This window comes from Onychomys torridus, chromosome 7 (genome assembly GCF_903995425.1).
Source record: "Onychomys torridus chromosome 7, mOncTor1.1, whole genome shotgun sequence".
In the NCBI taxonomy this organism is placed as follows: domain Eukaryota; kingdom Metazoa; phylum Chordata; class Mammalia; order Rodentia; family Cricetidae; genus Onychomys; species Onychomys torridus.
Window position 1 is genome coordinate 30,931,141 of NC_050449.1, and position 18,942 is coordinate 30,950,082.

General features: G+C 48.9%; 1 protein-coding gene across 5 annotated transcripts in view; it reads right to left on the reverse strand.

The window, feature by feature from the left end:
- Positions 1–18,942, reverse strand: part of Pknox2 (PBX/knotted 1 homeobox 2) — a 269,797-nt gene that overhangs the window by 12,680 nt on the left and 238,175 nt on the right. For all 5 annotated transcript variants that reach the window (XM_036192449.1, XM_036192446.1, XM_036192447.1 and 2 more), the window contains 3 exons: positions 8,514–8,643; positions 7,899–7,996; positions 7,006–7,125 (listed from right to left, as the gene is read on the reverse strand). In XM_036192449.1, the coding sequence (XP_036048342.1) occupies positions 7,006–7,125; positions 7,899–7,996; positions 8,514–8,643 (348 nt within the window). The remainder of the gene's footprint in view (positions 1–7,005; positions 7,126–7,898; positions 7,997–8,513; positions 8,644–18,942) is intronic.

Here is an 18,942-nt window from a genome sequence, read left to right on the forward strand (position 1 = left end):
GGACCATGTCAGATCTGCGTGCTTCCCAAGCTCGGGTCCTGATGCTCTGCCATCTGCCTTGTTTGAACATGTTGGTCCTACATTTGAGTGGGTCAGATATCCTTAGCCCTTCTCATCCATTCCCCAAAGGACATGCCTCCTGCTGTCACTTCAACAGACCTCTCCCCCACACTCCCTGCTCTTTGGCAGGGCACATCTCTGAGTATGATGTCAAAGGACTTTGTGTAACCTGATACACGGTTCTGGACATGCTATTCTGTGTCTGACCAGCAAAGGCAGCCAGTGTCTCTCACCTTTACTGACTCCTGTATTCTTGACTCTTTGGACTGTGGTGATATATTGTGCACTCTAATAAAATTTACCTGAAGATCAGAGAACAGAGCAAGCCACTAGATTAAACATAGATGCCAGGCAGTGGTGGCACATGCCTTTACTCCTAGCACTTGGGAGGCAGAGATCTGTCCAGATTTCTGTGAGTTCAAAGCCACTGTGGACTACATGAGATTAACTCAGTCTAGGAGAGAAACAGAGCCAGGCAGACACCTTTAATCCCAGTACTTGAGATCTCATGCCTTTGCTTGGGAAGCACACACACACCTTTAATCCCAGGAAGTAATGGCTGGGCAGAGAAAGGTATATGAGGCATGAGGAGACAGGAACTAGAGGCTTTCCAGGCTGAGGAGTCCTAGAGGTAAAAGGTGGCTTGTTCCTTTGTCTCTCTGATATTCAGTCAAATTTTTTAGGGTGTACACAATATATCACCATATTGGAGTGTTTGCTTTGTGTACCTAAGTGTTTTGTTTGCTTTTGAGACAGGGTCTCACATAGCCCGGGATGGCTTTGAACTCATTAATTGGTTGAGGGTGGCCTTGAATTCCTGTTCCTCCTGCCTCTACCTTCCAGGTGTCTAGATTGTAGGCATGGACCAAGTTCTTGGCTTTAATAAAAAGTTTATTATTTTTATTATTATTATTGTGTGTGTGCATGTGTATTGCTCTCTCTCTCCCTGTGTGTGTGTGTGTGTGTGTGTGTGTGTGTGTGTGTGTGTGTGTGTGTGTGTGTATGTGGATATGTGTGGATGTGTGGAGGTCAAAGGACAACCTGAGGAGATTGGTTCTATCCCTCCTCCACCCTGTGGGTTCTGGGATTGCCGAGCTCGGGTTGTCAAGCTTGCTGGCAGGCACCTTCCACACTAAGTCATCTTGCTGGCCCTGGGGGTCTCCTTTCTGAAGCCTCCTGTCCCCTTAGCAGCTTTTCTCCTGCATCCTGGTTTCTTGCGTTGTCTCACAGTCAGGATCCTGCAAGGAGGACTTCTTCCAGGTCAAATCCCCTGAACAACACGCCTTTGATGATGTAAGTAAAGTGTTCCTCAGCATACTCAAGAGACAGGACCTGGGAGATTTACAACAACTTCTAGCTCCTCCTCTGGCCCCGTTCTGGTTCGACGTCTCAAGACACCATGTTCAAGTGTTCTCCAACAAGGTGGGCATTCTTCACTTGCAACTAATTTCAGCCGAATGCGAGCCGAGTAGAAAAGCCAACTTTGAACTAATTCCTGCCAAACTGTGAATGACTGATGGTCTCACGGCCTTTCCACGGGCACCCACTTCTCATGGTGTCATTTAAAATGGACATGTGACCAGTGGAACCTCAGACAAGAAAAGCAAGACGAGAAAGTAGCAGAAAACAAGATGAATCAGGGTCCCCATGTCACGTTCTGGATTTTTTCAGAGGTCTATAATTCCCCCCACAAATTCTCTTAAATTTCTGTCAAAATTTTCTAAGACAAGCCGTATTATAAGGACATCTAGGTTGACACTGGAAGCACTTGTACAGTAGCTGTGCCTGTGTCAACCAAAGTATTTCACACTTGTCATGCTCTGCCCTCACCACAAGCCACTCAAGTTGGATGTTGTATCCCCTTTGTCATCAGAGGAAACAGGCTTAGTGAAAGAACTCCCTCCAGGTCCTCTCGTGTCCTACTCAAGAGACTGCAGTCTCTCTGTAGAACACATTGATGTGTCTAGATCTGGGGGATGAGAGGGGGTCCTGACAGTGAGCTGGTGACAAGACCCCGTTTACATAATTCTTTCAAGGCTTAACACAGTGCTCTGCACAGGGAGGTGGCAGGGAAGGTGAAGAACATCTGTGGGGCAGTTGACAGAACCCCCAAGACGCATAGCGGCTGGCTGACTTTCCCTTTCACTGCCTGCCTTGGCCAGGAGCCCTGTACAGGGCCGGAGCTACACCTCCAGGTGTAGCTCATTTTCCCCAGCCCCCCCCCCCCCCCCGAGCCTAGCAGGTAAGGCACTATGGATGCTGGTAAGATAGCCGAGAAGCAGACTGTCAGAAATCCTGCCATATCCACAAACATTCAGAGCAGTTTTCCTCAGAGTCTGACATGGAAACAGCCAAGTGTCCCTCACCAGATGAAGGAATCTAAACACAATGCGATCGAGACAGGCGGTGGAGTGTCACCAGCCCAATATAGAATGCCAGTGCTGCCTGCAAGGATGGACCTTGACAACAGGGTGCTAATTAGGCAAGTGCTCCACCATTGAGCTCTGCTTCCAGCCTCATGATACTAATTAAAAGAACTCAGTCACAAAGACCGTCTTAGGATTTACTTGAGTGAGGTTTCTGCAAGAGCTGATCCATAGAGAGATGCAGTAGAGTCCAGGTTGTGAGAGGCTGGGGGTGTTGGCTAATGGCTATGGGATTTCTTTTGGAGTAAGACAAATATCTGACATTAGGTAGGTATAGGTATGATGGTGGTGCAAGAGTGTAAATATACTAAAACCTATGTTCTCTTTTTTTTTTGTTTTTGTTTTTGGTTGTTTTTTTTTTTTGAGACAGATTATCTGTAGCCAGGCTGCTTTATTATTATTATTATTATTATTATTATTATTATTATTATCATTTGTTTATTTTTTGGGCAGGGTTTCTCTGTGTGGTTTTGGTGTCTGTCCTGGATCTCGTTTTGTAGAACCCACAGAGATCCGCCTGGCTTTGCCTCCCAAGTGCTGGGATTAAAGGCATGTGACCCCAGGCTGCTTTTGAACTTGTTCTGTAACTTAAATTTGCTTTGACCTAAAATTTGATCTTCCTGTTTATACTTTCCAGGTGTTGGGATCATATGAATGTGCCACGACTCCTGGTATATTCCGATATTCCACGCTGGGGAGCTGTCTTGTTAGGCAAGCATTCTACTAACTGAGTCACATACCCTTACTCTGGAATTATATATTTTGAATGGTAAATTTTATGGTACGTGATGGTAATATTCAAAAAGTTATAAGAGGAAGCCCCTGGTGCCTCTTTTGTCCTCTGATTTGTTTGTTTGTTTAATTTTTAAAAATATACACCACAGCAGGGTTCATAAGAGGACCTGGAGCAAGGCCCTGAGCTCTGAGTGGCTGGGGTGGAGGTGGGAGTGAGTGGAACATGGCTGGGTCCTGGCTGCAAGCCACACCAACCTGATGAAATGGATGGGTGGGGAAGGGCATGTATGAGGCAGCTTCCCTGTGAGGTCTAAAACCTGAGCCTGGGTGCATAAACATCTCACAACTCTCCCATGACAGGTCTCTGGCTGAGAGGTTAGGGGCTCAGCTTTGCTTTGCCTAGACTTTGGTGTGAGCATTGCTATCTGCTTCTGGAGGTCAATGTGAAGGCAGCAGAATGAATGAGACCTTGGGTCACACGGAATTCCTGCTTGGCTTTATTACCTGTGTGATGTTGCAGAGACTTCTCTGAGGCTCAGTTGTGTTACCTTCTGGCACACAGCATCATCCAGTTTAGGGATGGAAATTGCTGACAGGTCAGGGTGACAGGTATTGGGAGTAGCAGGGGTGGCATTACAGCTGAGGTGGAGGAAGGGTGACTTTACCTCCCCCATAGGGAGGACCCTCTTCCGGGGCTTCTTGCATGACCTGTGTGGCTGTGGACCTAATTGCTTCTGGCTGGAGTTTAGCCTCTTTGGGCCAAAACAAAATAGCAAGAAAATGTCACCGCATTCTTCAGGGACTGAAAGCCAGCAGCTAAGGATGACAGGGTCCCCATCTCATTCCAGCCTGGTGGCTAAGGTGGCTCTGGGAGTTAAGCTCCCACCCCAGGTGCTTTCTAGCATCTCGGTGCATCTCTGTAACTGCTCATGGCCCAGAACAGCGCCAACAAGAGGCCTGGGACACAGGACAAAAGCAAGAGGGAAATCCACCTCCTGCCGGTTGGGATGGCAGCAGGTCAGGCCAGTGTTTATAGAACCACTGTGCAGCCAAGGTGGCTGCTGCGAAATGCTCTGTACATCTCCTGCAAACCATCTACTGGCTTCAGACCCAGGCTGGAGATGAACAGAGTGCTTTGTGGCAGCTTCACCAGCCAAATATACTGCTCATCAGAAAGTCAGCCACACTTGTTTCCCGACTGGTGTGTGCTAGTTACACATGATACTGTGGTTCTGTGACTTAAGAAGTGAAATGCGGTGCAAGAAGAAAGAGTTATTGTCGCTAAGAAAACCAGGTAGAAAGCTTTGGAAATTTGGAGTCTCAAATTTGCTTTAGAATGCTGACTACCTCAGATTGGGTGGGACACACACGATAGACTGGAATAAAGATCTAGAAAGATCCTGTAACCAGGTTAGATTCCCAAAGTCAATGTTCTTACTCCACTTGATGTGAAGTCGGGATTTGAAGATGTTTTATTATAAGAAAGGTTTATGCAAGTAAAATGATAAAGTTTAGTCAGAAAAAGATGTTGGCTCTCTACCAAATGATTAGCATGTATATCTTTTAAATTAACATGAAGCATGTCTTTTGGGTGGCTGGCCCTTTTTTAGCTAGCCTTTCAAATTAACCAACCCATAAACCAGTTGTGCTCACAGGGCTGGAGACAGAACATTTACAGTACCCGGATATCTGTCTGTCCTTCACGCCTTCTCCTCTCACCTAACACGGGGCGGCCAGTACCTGCCCAGTGTGTGGAACCACAAGTGGCATTGCCCAAGAACTGTGGTCCCAGTTTTTTTTTACTCAGAGCGACAATGACGGCATCACATGTGATTGAGCTCAGCTGTTTGGAAGAAATCTCGAACCTTGTCCTTCTTGTCATCCACCATGTGACTTGGTATGCTAAGAATAAAGAAGTGGAGCTGGGGAGATGGATCCATGGGTAAAGTGGGTGAGGACCTGAATCTGGATCCCTGGCACCCACGGAAAAGCCGGGTGTAGTGGCACGTCTGTAACTCCAGCACTAAGTGTTTGTTTTCAGACAAGATCTCACTATGCAGCCCTGGACGGCCTGGGACTTGCTACAGACACCAGGCTGGCTTTGAATTCATGAATTCTGCCGGCCTCTGCCCCTTGAACACTGAGATTAAAGGTGTGTACCGCCATACCTGGTTTATAACCCCAACACAGGGGGATCCTGGGGATTTCCCCAGCCAGCAGTCCAGAGAAAATAGTGAGCTGCAGTTCTGTGAGAGACTGTGTCTCAGAAACTAAGGTGAGTAGTGATAGAGGACAGCATAAGGAAGTGCACCCCACCCCAATCAACCAATGTGCTCTCTCTCTCTCTCTCTCTCTCTCTCTCTCTCTGTCTCTGTCTCTCTCTCTATGTCTCTGTCTCTTTCTCTATGTCTCTCTCTATGTCTCTGTCTCTCTCTCTCTCTCACACACACACACATACACACAATTTAAAGAACGTAGACAAAACTTTGTAGAACAAACAAACAATTCATCACGGAATAATTTTGAAAAGCCCAGTAAGTCCCAACAAGGTCCATACACTGTGAATCAAGGATTTAAGGTTCACGAGATGATCCATAGTCCCTCTTCTTGGGAGATTTGCCCCAGCTGGAGAGACTTTGAATACAGACAGGTATACCCATACCTACAGCAAGCACTATAGGAAGCCGGCTCTCAGTGTCGGAGGACGGCAAACACCAGCAAGTACTTTAAATAAAAATGACGCATCAGCTACTCACCCCTAGATGTCACAGACACTGGGACTCAGCCTTAAAAAAAACTTGTCCCCAGCTCAGTGTAGTGGCACACAGCTGTAGTCCTGGCATTTGGGGGACTGTAGCAGGAGGATCATGAGTTTGAGGCCAGTCTGCACCTCATTTAAGACCTATCTTAAAAATGAAACCAACAAAACCAAACCATACACAACTTTGCTTTTTATTTATTGTGGTAGAAGGCTCAAAGGGGAAGAATTCCTTTTTTGTTGTTTTTAGGCAGGGTGTTGCTAGAAAGCCCTGATCAGCCTGAACTCATGCTCTTTCTGCCTCAGCCTAACCAAGCACTAGGATGGGTACCACCACCATGCCCAGGGAACAGTTTGCTAAGGACTGACCTTATTTATAGTTCTGTATATTTGGCCTCTCTTTCAACTTCCACCACTCTGAGGAGTAAGTGCCCCTGGAATTATCTCCCAGCTAGTGGAAGAAACAGTCCATACCCCAATGCACCTGTGTCTTCTCTCTATTGTGTCTGGTCACCAGGAGCTTTTTAGTGTCTCTGCTGGAGCTGAGGAGTGAGAAGGTTGTCTCTGCGCACAGCTGACCATGCTGTTTTTGATGATTCTGCCTGTGTGGCTCAGCCACGGTCTGCAGAGGATGGCTACTGAGCGCTCATTTTGATGGAGTTACCTGGCCTTCTTCCAGTTAGCCCTGAAGTTCTGAATTCTGATTTTGGAAGCCCAGTGACCACTCCTGTCTCATCTTTCACAGCCCCCCACCCCCCTTTCTGAGCCAGTAGCAGCAGCAAGTACTCAGAAGTCCCTGGGCTCTAGGTCCCACTTAAACCTCCTCCGACCTTCCCTGATGATCAAGCAACGCCTTTTTCTGAGACCATAGTCTCTGCATGCAGTGTGGTACCCGTGCAGTGGGCTATTAATCACTCCCTGCTGTGATTCCACACCCCCAGCATGCACACACATAGATGCACACACACATAGATGCACACACACACACACACACACACACACACACACACACACTCACTCACTCACCATGAGATGCTGGAAGAGCCAAGAACGCATTATATTGGTGGCATGCTTGGGCAAGACTCCTCGTTTGTTCTTGGACTTCTTATCCTCATTGTCCAGGAGGGAGGTGAGGTCAAGGTTAACCTTCAGGGCACGTGAAGAAAAAATCAGCATCAGCAGCCTGTGAGGCCAGTGGCTAGGGACCTGTTGCCATAGTAATGGCACACTCTCATTGCCAACCCCCTTTTCCCAAGTTATTCTTGGGGCCCTGGGGAGGTCACCTTTTTCTCTCACCCTATACCACCCCCTCAGAGAATGGAGATGAGGCTTGGGATGAGGGGAGCAGAGGTGTAGGATGAGGGGGATGAGGGGACGAGAGAGGAAACGGCAGAAAAGGGTCATGCAGAGCACTGAAGATGAGAATTTGCCATAAACCATCCGATAGTGATTAGCATTTCTGTGACACTTTACAGTTTGCAAAGCACTTTCCTGTCCCTCACCGTGGTTAATCCTCATCACAATCAAGTAGATTGGCTGGGCTGCCTGCAGTTGGTATTAAGCCTTCTTTATTGATAAGAACTGAGGCCCAGAGAGGTCAGAAGACTTACACAAGATCACAGAGCTAATGTCAGATCGCAGGCATCTGACTTTACATCTTTCTACGGATCTGAACTCCGTGTCACTGAGGTGCAGAGTGGTTGCTTGGGGCTGCAGGCCAAGCACAGGAAATACAGAGTCTTTTGATATAAACTCTGGAGCTGGTAAGGCCTTGACTAGACCCAGCTTCCTATCCAGAAAGCAGCCTCTGAGAGGTGAGGAGGAAGTGAGTGGCTTGCCACAGTGCCCAGCAGACAGTAAACAATCACAGGCAGCCTCCCACTGCTCATGCACAAGTGCACAGACCTACACACACTCACCTGTGTATTCTGGATCTGGATGGCTCCCTGGGGGATTGCTTGGGTGACCACCTGACCCTGGGAGGTTACCATGGTAACCGGTTGATATAAAGCTCCACCTGAGGAGACAACCAGTTTTGGGGTCCCCTGCCATGGAGGCGGGAAAAGAGATGGCAAGCAGGGTCCCCAGTTGCTTGGCACTCACATGGGAAGACTCTTGGGGGCCATGGCGGGGTGTAGGCTTGCTCCCTTTGTAGGAGAGGAGTGGGTGAGGTGAGAGATGGTGTCCAGAGGAAAAGCAGAGCCTCTGGTGGGAAGTATTTAGGGGAAGTGACAGGGCCTTACTCACGAGAGAGAGAGAGAGAGAGAGAGAGAGAGAGAGAGAGAGAGAGAGTGTGCACACGCATGCACACTCACGCCTGTACATGTGGGGGTCAGTCATGAAATTTTTGACTTAAATTTGTTCCAACCCATCATGATCAGGTCTTGGTGCTCACCATGTGCAGACCATTTCAGTCAAGAGACCAAGTGCAAGTTCCTCCCTTAGCAGAGGACACTCCCTACTCCCAGAATTCCCCAGGGGCACCTTTTCTTCTCCCAAGAGGCTTCCCACAATCCCCAGGACCCTGCACCAACCTGACACGGCTTGGGAGTTGACAGTTGTCATGGCGATGTTGCCCTGCTGGAGTGCCGAGGCTGGGACCACAATCCCCTGGGGGTTACTGGAGACTCCAGACATGGAATTGGGGGAATTCTGCAGGAGGTCCTGGCAGTAAGGGAGGGGGTTTTGTGACAACGTACCTAAGAGCTTAGACGCTACAGCCGCCCCTCCCCCAACGCACACAACTCTGGTTTCTACCAAACAAACCTGAAGGCAGTTCTCAGGACTTCTGAAGGGGGTGAATAAAAAGTCCCAGTCTTAAAATAAATAAACCAAAGGCCCACATTTACATTTCATTCCACAAATGATCAGGCACAAGTGATCCTCTAAACCTGTGGGCCTCACTGTAGCTACATTTTGGAATCTGCAGTTATGAGGTCTGGGTTCTAAGCTCAGAGACCCTTCTTTAATAGGTCAGGGTGTGTTTCAGGCTTTGGAGGTTTGGTTGTTTTTTTTGTTGTTGTTGTTGTTGTTGTTGTTTTTCCCCCCAAGAGACAATGGTTTTTCTGTGTAGCTTTGGCGACTTTCCTGGAACTCACTCTGTAGCCCAGGCTGGCCTCAAACTCACAGAGATCGGCCTGCCTCTGCCTCCCGAGTGCTGGGATTAAAGACGTGCACCACCACCACTTTGGAGTCCTCAGGTGACTCTGACTTGGAGAAATCCTTCATTCACCTGCTCAGTACTTACTCAGCTGCAGGCTAACTGCCCAGATGTTCACCCTGGCCCCTCCCTTCTTCCAGCACCTCTGTTCTTCACCTACCTCCAACACAAAACAGCCTCCAATTTTGTATTTGTTTGTTTATCCATTCTTTGCAGTGTTGGCTTTTGTGTGCATGCTGGACAAGTGCTCTGCCCCCTAAGTTCCACCCCTATCCCTCCAATGATTTGCCTTTGTACATGCTTAGCACCTATATGTTATGATACTAAAATGTTTGTTTAAAAATAATAAAGCCACCTGCTGTATAACCCGTCTTCTAATGGCATCACATATAAACCTCAACTTCAGCACATGCTGTCGAGTCTTCTGTCTTCCCTGAATTCTCAACACAGAATTACACTGGGAACAGAATCCCCTTTGCCCAGAATGTTAACCAGTTTGCTTTTGCAGTAGTAAAGGCAGCCAAGAAGATAAGTTTTTCTTGATGTCTTGTTCTGCTCATTTTCCCCTTCTAGCAGTCAGTGAGGAAGTCCTTGGATTTGATGTTGAAGGTCTCCTGACAGCAGAGGAAGAAGGCTTTCCTCAGGGACTCCAGGATGAAGCAATGGGCCCTCCCTGCTTTCCCGGCACGTGAGCACGGTGGCTGGGTGCTTGAAAGAGTTGTGAAAGAGGAACCGAATGTGTGAGAGATGGGTGTGTTGAGGCTTGGAGAGAGAAGGGCAGCAAGGTGCAAAGGAGGGAAGCCTGGAAACTGAGCCTGGCTCTCTCAGCTTGTCCCATCCTCAGGTCCTCATCAGAGTTCAGAGCTTGGACTAGTTAATGAACCAATGGCCGTTAAGGTCACATTCCAAAGCTCAAAGCTGGGATCACAAGGCATGATTCATAAAGAATTGGAGACAGGTATGTAGCCAAAAAAAATGGGGTAAACATGGGGTGGGGATGACTCTAGCTTCTTAACTTTTATTTTAGAACTTTAAGAAGTTTGGGTCTTTGGCCTTCAGGGGAAGCTTGGAATCTGGGCTGAGGGGGTACCCAGGATGAGAAGAAAGCTTTAGCCAACAACAAGGGAAGTGTCATGGGCACAGAGCACAGTCACACTGTCCCTTCGACTGTGGCACCATGTAAGTCAGCAGAGTCTCACGGGAAATAGGAGCCGGCAATGATGTGAGTTTGGCTTGATTCTGCCTGATGAATCGCCTTCTGTGTCTCCTCCCAAGTTACCACTTTACCCTTCAGGACCATCCCTTGTCCAGAGCTGGAGAAGTAGCACTTACAGATAAGCAGGACCAGGACCTGGGGCCCACTCCTCCATCCCACCCACTGCCACATGGGGCCTCTAGGTCAGCTTCTCTAGGAGGATGAAGAAAGAAGACTCAATTCTATTTTTAATTCCTGGCTTTGGTGACCTTGGGGAAGGCAGAGGGCAGTTCTTGCCTGGGCTTCCCCTCTGGAGAGCTTGGTGAGACCTCCCACCAGAGAGAGTCATCTCTCCATCCATTCTGTCCCACAGCTGGAGTCTAAAACCGGGCTTAGCACACAGAAGCCTAGAAGCTGTAAAAACCCATTGCACAGACCAACCTCCTGTGGGGTACAGGGAAGAAAATAAAGTTCTTCAGAGGTCCTGGTGGCTTTCCAAGGTCACACAACTGACTGCCTACCACAGGACTAAAACTCAGCCCTCCCACCCCACCCCACCCCGCCCTCAGCCACAAATAGTGAAATAACTACTTTGGGCTTCAAGGGGCTTCTTGAATCCTACCCATGGAAGATAAAAAACAACCCCAAGTCCACAAGCAACATGGAGAAGATGGTCATCTCGGGAATCACATCACACCCCTCTTGGAATGCCCCTTACTTCCTTTATAGAGTTGGTTCGAGCTAGCATCCAGGAGTTCTCAAAGCCTGAGTTTTCAGTCTTGAGATCTCCTCGCACTAATTTCCCATACAACCCTTCCCACTGAGTGGAACCAGTACCAAAGATGGTTAAGCAGGACAGAACTTAAAAGACAGATTTCCAGGAATGGGGGAGCCCCAATGCCATTAGGCCTAAAGTCATGGGAAGTAACTCCTCAACAATCTCTCATTTGGAATCAGCCATGCCGTGGTGCTTGTCTTCAGGTCCAGATACATGAGGATTTTAAATATGAAGAGTTGTCTTAGACTCTCTTCACCACCCCCAAAGTATCCAGCAAGTTTAGGAAAGCATAAAGAAAAACAGCATAAATATGAGATGTACCTTCTGGGATTCAACTAACATACACTGTTTTCTAGCCAAAGACAGAGGAGTGAGCCCTACCTGGACACCTCACATACTTACTCAACTCTGGCTGCTTCTCTTCCTGCGGCTTGGAGAGCCTCCATGCACACTTACTTGGTTTGGGGAACTAAAGACAATTTTTGTTCTGGCTGGGATAATTTTCTTCCCTACTCTTCTCCACCCTTCTCTTGTTATTTGGCTGTGAGGTGGTGAGAGGGAGCCAAAGTATACCAGCAAAGGGGTGGGATGGAAAACTTTAGGGGTAGAGAGTACAGGCAGGGCCAGGGGTGGCCACAATTTAGCTGGGGCAAAAAAGAGAAAATGAAGTCCTGGCTTCTCCGCATTTGGTGTTCATCCCCCACATCTGCAAACAGCAGCTGCTTCACAAACCTCCTGAGGACTGGGATTTAAAAAAAAAAATTATTTTGAACCATGTGTGGATGTGCCAGTCTATGTGCAAGTATGTGCACATAAGAACACTGGTACCCTCAGAATCCAGAAGAGGCCGTTGGCTCCCCTGGAGCTGGAATTACGGGTAGTTGTGAGTCACCTGATGTGGGGGATAAGAACTGGACTTGGGTCCTCTGCAAGAGCAGTGCATACTCTTAACTCCTCAACCATCTCTCCAGCCCACACTGGGGTATTTTTAAAGACATGGATTCTCAGGGCCATTGAATCAGACCCTCAGCAATCTGTGTATTCCAGCCTCCAGCATCAGATGGATCTGAAGATTACCAATTTACCACAGGGTGTTCATTGCCTCCTGATTTCATGTTATAATCTCACCATCACCTCACAGGGCCAACAGGAGAGAGATTGTCCCATTTTCTTTGAAAGGACTGAGGTCCAGAGAACGGAAGGGACTTCCCTGACTCAAAAGCAGTCAGTCTCCTGGCCTTGAGTACAGCGATGGGGGCTCAAAGAGAGACGAAATGGACTTTGGAGTTAGAACCACAAGCTCTACTACAAATATTCTGCCTGGAACTTTTAGGCATCTAATGATTTGTTTCCCACTTCATATGGCTGAGATCACTTGAGTGGCAGAGCAGGGGTTAAATCCCGCCCTCCAAGTCCTCCAGCCTTTGTGTTCTTCACCTAGCAGCAGCAGGAGTTCAGCTGAGGTTCCACACACAGACAGGACAACACACACCTTGCCGTATACCTCAACTGGTCTCCTCCGATGCACCCCTGGATCTTGGTGCTAAACCTCAGACAACTCAGCAAAGACTCCACCTTGCTGTGATGCCAGGTAACAGTGACAGGGCATGTCTAACTCTCCAGGGACAGTCTCAGTCTTTTCTGAAAAAGCTACAAGGCAGCTGCAGAAGCCCTGGGGGAGGAATCTATTGACTAAATGTGCGGTATTGTCATCCCCTCAACAGCTCCCTCAGAGGCTTATCTGACTCTGTCCCTGGTGGATGCTGCTGTGTGGACTCACAGAGGGGCACCCCCAGTGAGCTGAGCAGCACAGTGGTCGCCTTGTGAGCGGCCTTTCCCGCAGCCAGTCTCTCATCCCTGCTTGAACTGTCTGGGCAGCAGGCATTGAGAGCTGCCTGTCCATCCCCAGAACTCCGCCCCCCCCCAGAGCCACCGGAAGCCTGGGCTTTTACAGGTGGGATTATTAGCAGCTCCCCATTCCCCATCTCCACCCCACCTCTACGTGTTGTTTATCTGAGACACAGAGGCAGTGAGTCCCTCAGAAGGGGCTGAGCAAGGTGGGGGCAGAGGGGGGCAGCAAATTTACAAAAGCAGAGAACTTGTTGCCACCTGCAACCTCACCCCTGCCGCCATCACACATCCTTATGGACATCAGTGGTCCTTACTCCAAGTCTCAATTTTGGAGCAAACAGATGACTTCTTCAGAGGAGGGACTTTACTAAGAAATAAGGAAGGCTCAGGGGAGTGTATGAGGGGGTCATGGGGCATACAAAAACCGACTGTGGTTACATATCTGGATATGTGATCTGACTTCAGCTGTGGAGAGTTGACCTCTCCTGTGCCTTCTTCCTTCACTTTCAACAGGGAAAGGGCCTAAGATGCCCAGAAAGTTATTTTCCACCCACAGAAGACGTTTCTGAGGAATAAATCAAGCCAAACCAAACCAAAACACAGTGGGCTAAAAAAGTATTAAAGTATGAACGAAATGATGGAGACATTTCTCTTGCAGATGTTTTTATATATTTGGAATTTTTATCTTACTAGGATGCCCCTGAAACAGGGAGATATACCGGATAACCTTGCGAAGTCCCTTGCAGTTGAGGATTAAGGAAAAACCAATGATGGCCCTTGGGATTCCAGCGAAAGGATTAGAGGACAGGACCCAGATACAGGGCCCAGCAATCTGCCATCCTTGCCCTGGCCACTAGGGGTCTCTGTGGATCCACAGCCTCAGACCAGTTTACCAACCCCTTGGAGAAGGCTAGGTCTAAGGCTCATTTGCCTGGCCTGAGGGGAGGAGGGGACGCTTTTCAATGTCCCACTTCCACTGGAGAGCTTGTCTCACCTTGCTAGACATGGCCATGGGCAGTCCCCCTGACTCTTAGTTGCTTCCTATCACCTTCCCCTGGGGACGCAGAAAGGTTCCCTCTTGCTCAGATGTCCTGTTGCTTAAGCTTGGGGATAGGTTTTTGAGGGCAAGGAGGCTGGCTCTCCCTCTGACACTGCCCAGCACAGAGCTGAGTGTGTGCTAAGTGCTTATAGACCTGTGGCCCAATTGGGCTGTACGGGTCTAGGTGAGTGAGGCGGTCGCCTCTGTCCCCAGACACCCTTTCTGGCAGAGTCCCCCTGTTCTCTCACAGCCAGAGTCCTGTCTTAGACCAAGAAGAGCTAGGTTTGCAAATGCAAGGAAGCTAAGCACATATAAACAAGGCACCTAATCCTGTCCTGTTCCACCCCAGCTGGGGGCTTTGGCCTCCAGGGAAAGGCAGCCCAGACCTGCAGGGACAGGCTGCAGCTGCTGCTCTTAAGGAACACTCCTTCCCGGAAGGAGCAGAGCTCTCAGGTTTCACTCACCCTGCAAGAGAGCTACCCACCAAGAAGCAACAGAAGCCACGCTTTTAAAGCTCTGGAAGAAGCATTACTTCACTTCTTGTCTCTTTGGTCTGGAGTGTTACCTTCCTGTCTAAGGGGCTGATCCTCCCAAGCTGGACCACCTTCCTTTGTCTCCACCTGGCCTGAAAAGTCACAGGTCACATCCTCAGGAGGCTCAGCATGCAACACAAGTCCCAGGGCCTTGGCAGAGGTGGCTGGAGCATACCAACTTCAGTCCCTTGACAACTTTGGAGAGGCAGAGCTTGCTGCATGTCAGAGAGAAGCTCATCCTCATGAGGGAAAGAAGGGCCATCAGCATCCTCTGGAGTCCCAGAGCTATGAGCCAGTTCCTTCGTAGACTGCCAAGCCCAGCACCTCAGGATTGTGCTCACTGCCTACCTCTTCTAGTCAACTACCAAATCCAAATTCATGTTTTGAAGTAACCCATTACATCACTTCTAGTCTCTGCATCCCTGAGCTAGGGTCACTCCCATTTCTGTAACAAGATGTCACTATATAAGAAGAACATAGCCCAGCCGGGCAGTGGTGGTGCACGCCTTTAGTCCCAGCACTCAGAGGCAGAGGCCTGGTCTACAGAGCGAGATCCAGGACAGGCACCAAAACTACACAGAGAAACCCTGTCTCAAGAACCAATAACAACAACAACAACAACAACAACAGCTCTGTAGTAATCACACACAATGTGCTTATTACTCAGTGTGTGATCCTGAGCCAGTGACCTTACTTCTTTCTCTCTCTTTTTTTCTTTTTCCTTGGATGCAAGAAGGAGAAAATATTGGGCCAGGTGGTGGTGGTGAACACCTTTAACCGCAACACTCAGGAAGCAGAGGCAGGACGACCTCTGTGAGTTCAAGGCTAGCCTGGTCTACAGAATGAGTTCTAGGACAGTCAGAGCTGTTACACAGAGAAACATTGTCTTGAAAAACCAGAGAGAGGGGGATGGAGGAATGGCTTAGAGGTTAAGAGCACTGGCTACTCTTCCGGAGGACCTGGGTTCATTTTCCAGCACCCATATGGCAGCTCACAACTGTCTGTAACACCCTCACAAAGACATAAATGCAGGCAAAACACCAATGCACACAAAAAGAACTAAATTAAAAAAAAAAAAGAAATGTGGCCAGGCGGTGGTGGTGCATGCCTTTAGTCCCAGCACTCGGGAGGCAGAGGCAGGTGGATCTCTATGAGTTCGAGGCCAGCCTGGTGTACAGAGTGAGATCCAGGAAAGGCTCAAAGCAACACAGAGAAACCCTGTATCGAAAAACCAATAAAAAGAAAAAAAGCCAGAGAGAGAGAGAGAGAGAGAGAGAGAGAGAGAGAGAGAGAGAGAGAATAATGTCCATCTGAAGTCTTGTGAGGGGTAAATAAAATATATATAAGGTACCTAGTACACACTATGATTGAGACATGGAAAGCTCAGTCAATGCTGTAGGGGCTCTTCTTTCACTTTCATGCTATAACCATTAAAAAAACTCAATTAATTAGCCTCGAATTGTGTCTCTACCTCCAACACTATTGCTTATAGCCCTATTTTCTTTAAAATATTTAGCAGCTGGCTACAGTAGTCAACATCAAAATATATCTCCCTCAGGACTGCAAAGATGGCTTAGTGGTTAAGATCACCAGCTGCTCTTCTAGAGGACCTGGGTTGAATCCCCAGCACCCACATGGCAGCCCTCAACTGCCTGTGACTCCAGTTCTAGGGGACCTGACAACTTCTTCTGGCCTCTGTGAGTACTGTATACACATGATACACAGACATACATGCAGGCAAAACACTCATCTACATAATTTTTTTTAATTAAAGAATAAACATTTTAAATAGTCCCCTCATAAATTTAGTTTCAAGATATTCATCATTTCCATTTCAAGGTCAGAGACTGTCATATCCATTTTTATGTCCTCAGAACTCAGCAGGTTCCACAAGTGCTTCAATGAGTATATGATGCATGAATGAATGACTCTCTGTCCCCTTCTCTCTAGGGACGCTAAAAGGCTATTCCTTAGCCTCTCCTGAAACTTCTTTCTGTCCTAGGAACACTTACCTTTAGAGATTCTAGTAGGCTACTAACTCTCCCAAGCCTGCCTGAAATGCTACCTCCCCCAGGAAGTCTGACCAATGAATCTGCCGCTTCTCCCACCACGTTGGGCAAAATCCTCCATCCTGAGATTTGTGCATCCTGATTCGGGGCAGAAGTGGACCTGGCCATGAGCCTTGTGCTTGCTGAGTCTCAGGGCTGGCTCTGTGGGGGTGTGTGGGAAGAGAAGGATGATCTCAAGTCACACATTTGGTGTGCTCAGCACTGAACCCCTTCTTCATTCAGTCCCCCCTTCTCTTCAGCTGTTCCTTTCCTGTCTTTCGCCACACTCCAGGCCCTGAGCATCCCCCACCTGACAGAATTCATTCTAGACTCATAGCTCACTGGAATGAGCTATGTCCCCTGGAATTAGGAGCTCCTCCTGAAATAGTCACCTGGGTCCTCACAGGACCTATCACAGTGCACACACAGTCACCTGGGTCCTCACAGGACCTACCGCAGTGCACACAGTCACCTGGGTCCTCACAGGACCTACCGAAGTGCACACACAGTCACCTGGGTCCTCACAGGACAGTGCACACACAGTCACCTGGGTCTTCTCAGGACCTACCGAAGTGCACACACAGTCACCTGGGTCCTCACAGGACAGTGCACACACAGTCACCTGGGTCCTCACAGACAGTGCACACACAGTCACCTGGGTTCTCACAGGACAGTGCACACACAGTCACCTGGGTCCTCACAGACAGTGCACACACAGTCACCTGGGTCTTCTCAGGACCTACCACAGTGCACACACAGTCACCTGGGTCCTCACAGGACAGTGCACACACAGTCACCTGGGTCTTCTCAGGACCTACCACAGTGCACACACAGTCACCTGGGTCTTCTTAGGACCTACCGCAGTGTACACACAGTCACCTGGGTCTTCTCAGGACCTACCGCAGTACACACAGTCACCTGGGTCCTCACAGGACAGTGCACACACAGTCACTTGGGTCTTCTCAGGACCTACCGCAGTGCACACAGTCACCTGGGTCCTCTCAGAAGCTACCACAGGGCACACAGTAAGCATCCCCAAATGACTGGAAACTGAGTAAGAACCCTGTCCCAGTCTGGCGTGCCTGTACTAGAGTTGACTCTGCATCTCCGTGGAGAGAGAGGGATGATTTTCAGATCAAATCAGCCCTGAGTGAGGTAAGAGTCGGGTTCTCTCCAGTGGGATGGTTTAGTTAGTATTCTCCAAGGACAGGAGCACCCAGAGCTGAGTCTACAGTGTGGTAGTAGGGAAGCTGTTCCTGCAGGATGCCTGGGTGTAACATGTTACTTTGGAGCAGGACAGCATAGCTTTCTGGGGAGGTGGAAACAGCTAAGTGTACTAAGCTGGTTGAAACCCTTGAAGCTGTCTTCCCACCTCTTTGTGGTAGAAGCAGTATCCCCACATCCCCACCGTTGTCTCACCCACTCAGAGAAATCCAACAAATAGAAATGGAAGACCAAGGTGGGAATAGGCTAGACCCCACAGGGTGGGTGAAAGTCACAACATATCACCGGGGAATGGGACTGTCAATTGGAAAACAAAAAATGTCTCCTACTTTGTCCCACAAGGCATTGTGAGCAGCACTCAGGAAAACCATGAGCCAGCAGTTTGTAACAAAGCTGGCGGGCAGCTGGGACATTGAGCTGGAGGATCGTGTTCCAGAGGGGCGACACCCCTCCTCAGGTCAGGCTGGCACTTGGGGGCAGCTATTTCAGGCTGGAGGGGATTAAGGTTGGAGCATGACGAATGGGCATATTCACACACACACACACACACACACACACACACACACACACACACACACTCCCCAACTGCTCAGTTTCCTCTCCCATGCTGGCTCCTAAGATTTGCCTCTAATACTGACTAATAGGCCTCTGGTTCTAGTCCTTAGGATGCCAAGGGTCTCTTTCTTAAATGAGCTCATGCAAGACCCCAGCCGTCTTGCCTCAGGGAGACATCAACAGGACCCTGATTGGAGGGTGAGGAGTAGCAAGTCTTACCACCTTCACCCCTTGCACCCAGACTGTGCCTAAGCTCATGTTCATCCAAATGGTAATTCCTCCAAGGGGACCACCTTGCCTTACCTCCACCTGGCCTGAAAAGTCACAGGTCACATCCTCAGGAGGCTCAGCATACAACACAAGTCCCAGGGCCTTGGCAGAGGTGACTGGAGCACCCCAACTTCAGTCCCCTGACAACTTTGGAGAAGCAGAGCTTGCTGCATGTCAGAGAGAAGCTCATCCTCATGAGGGAAAGATGGGCCATCAGCATCCTCCATAGGCTGCCTGGGAGTCCCAGAGCTAAGAGCTGGCTCCTTCGTAGGCCAGTAAGCCCAGCACCTCAGGCTTGTGCTCACTTCCT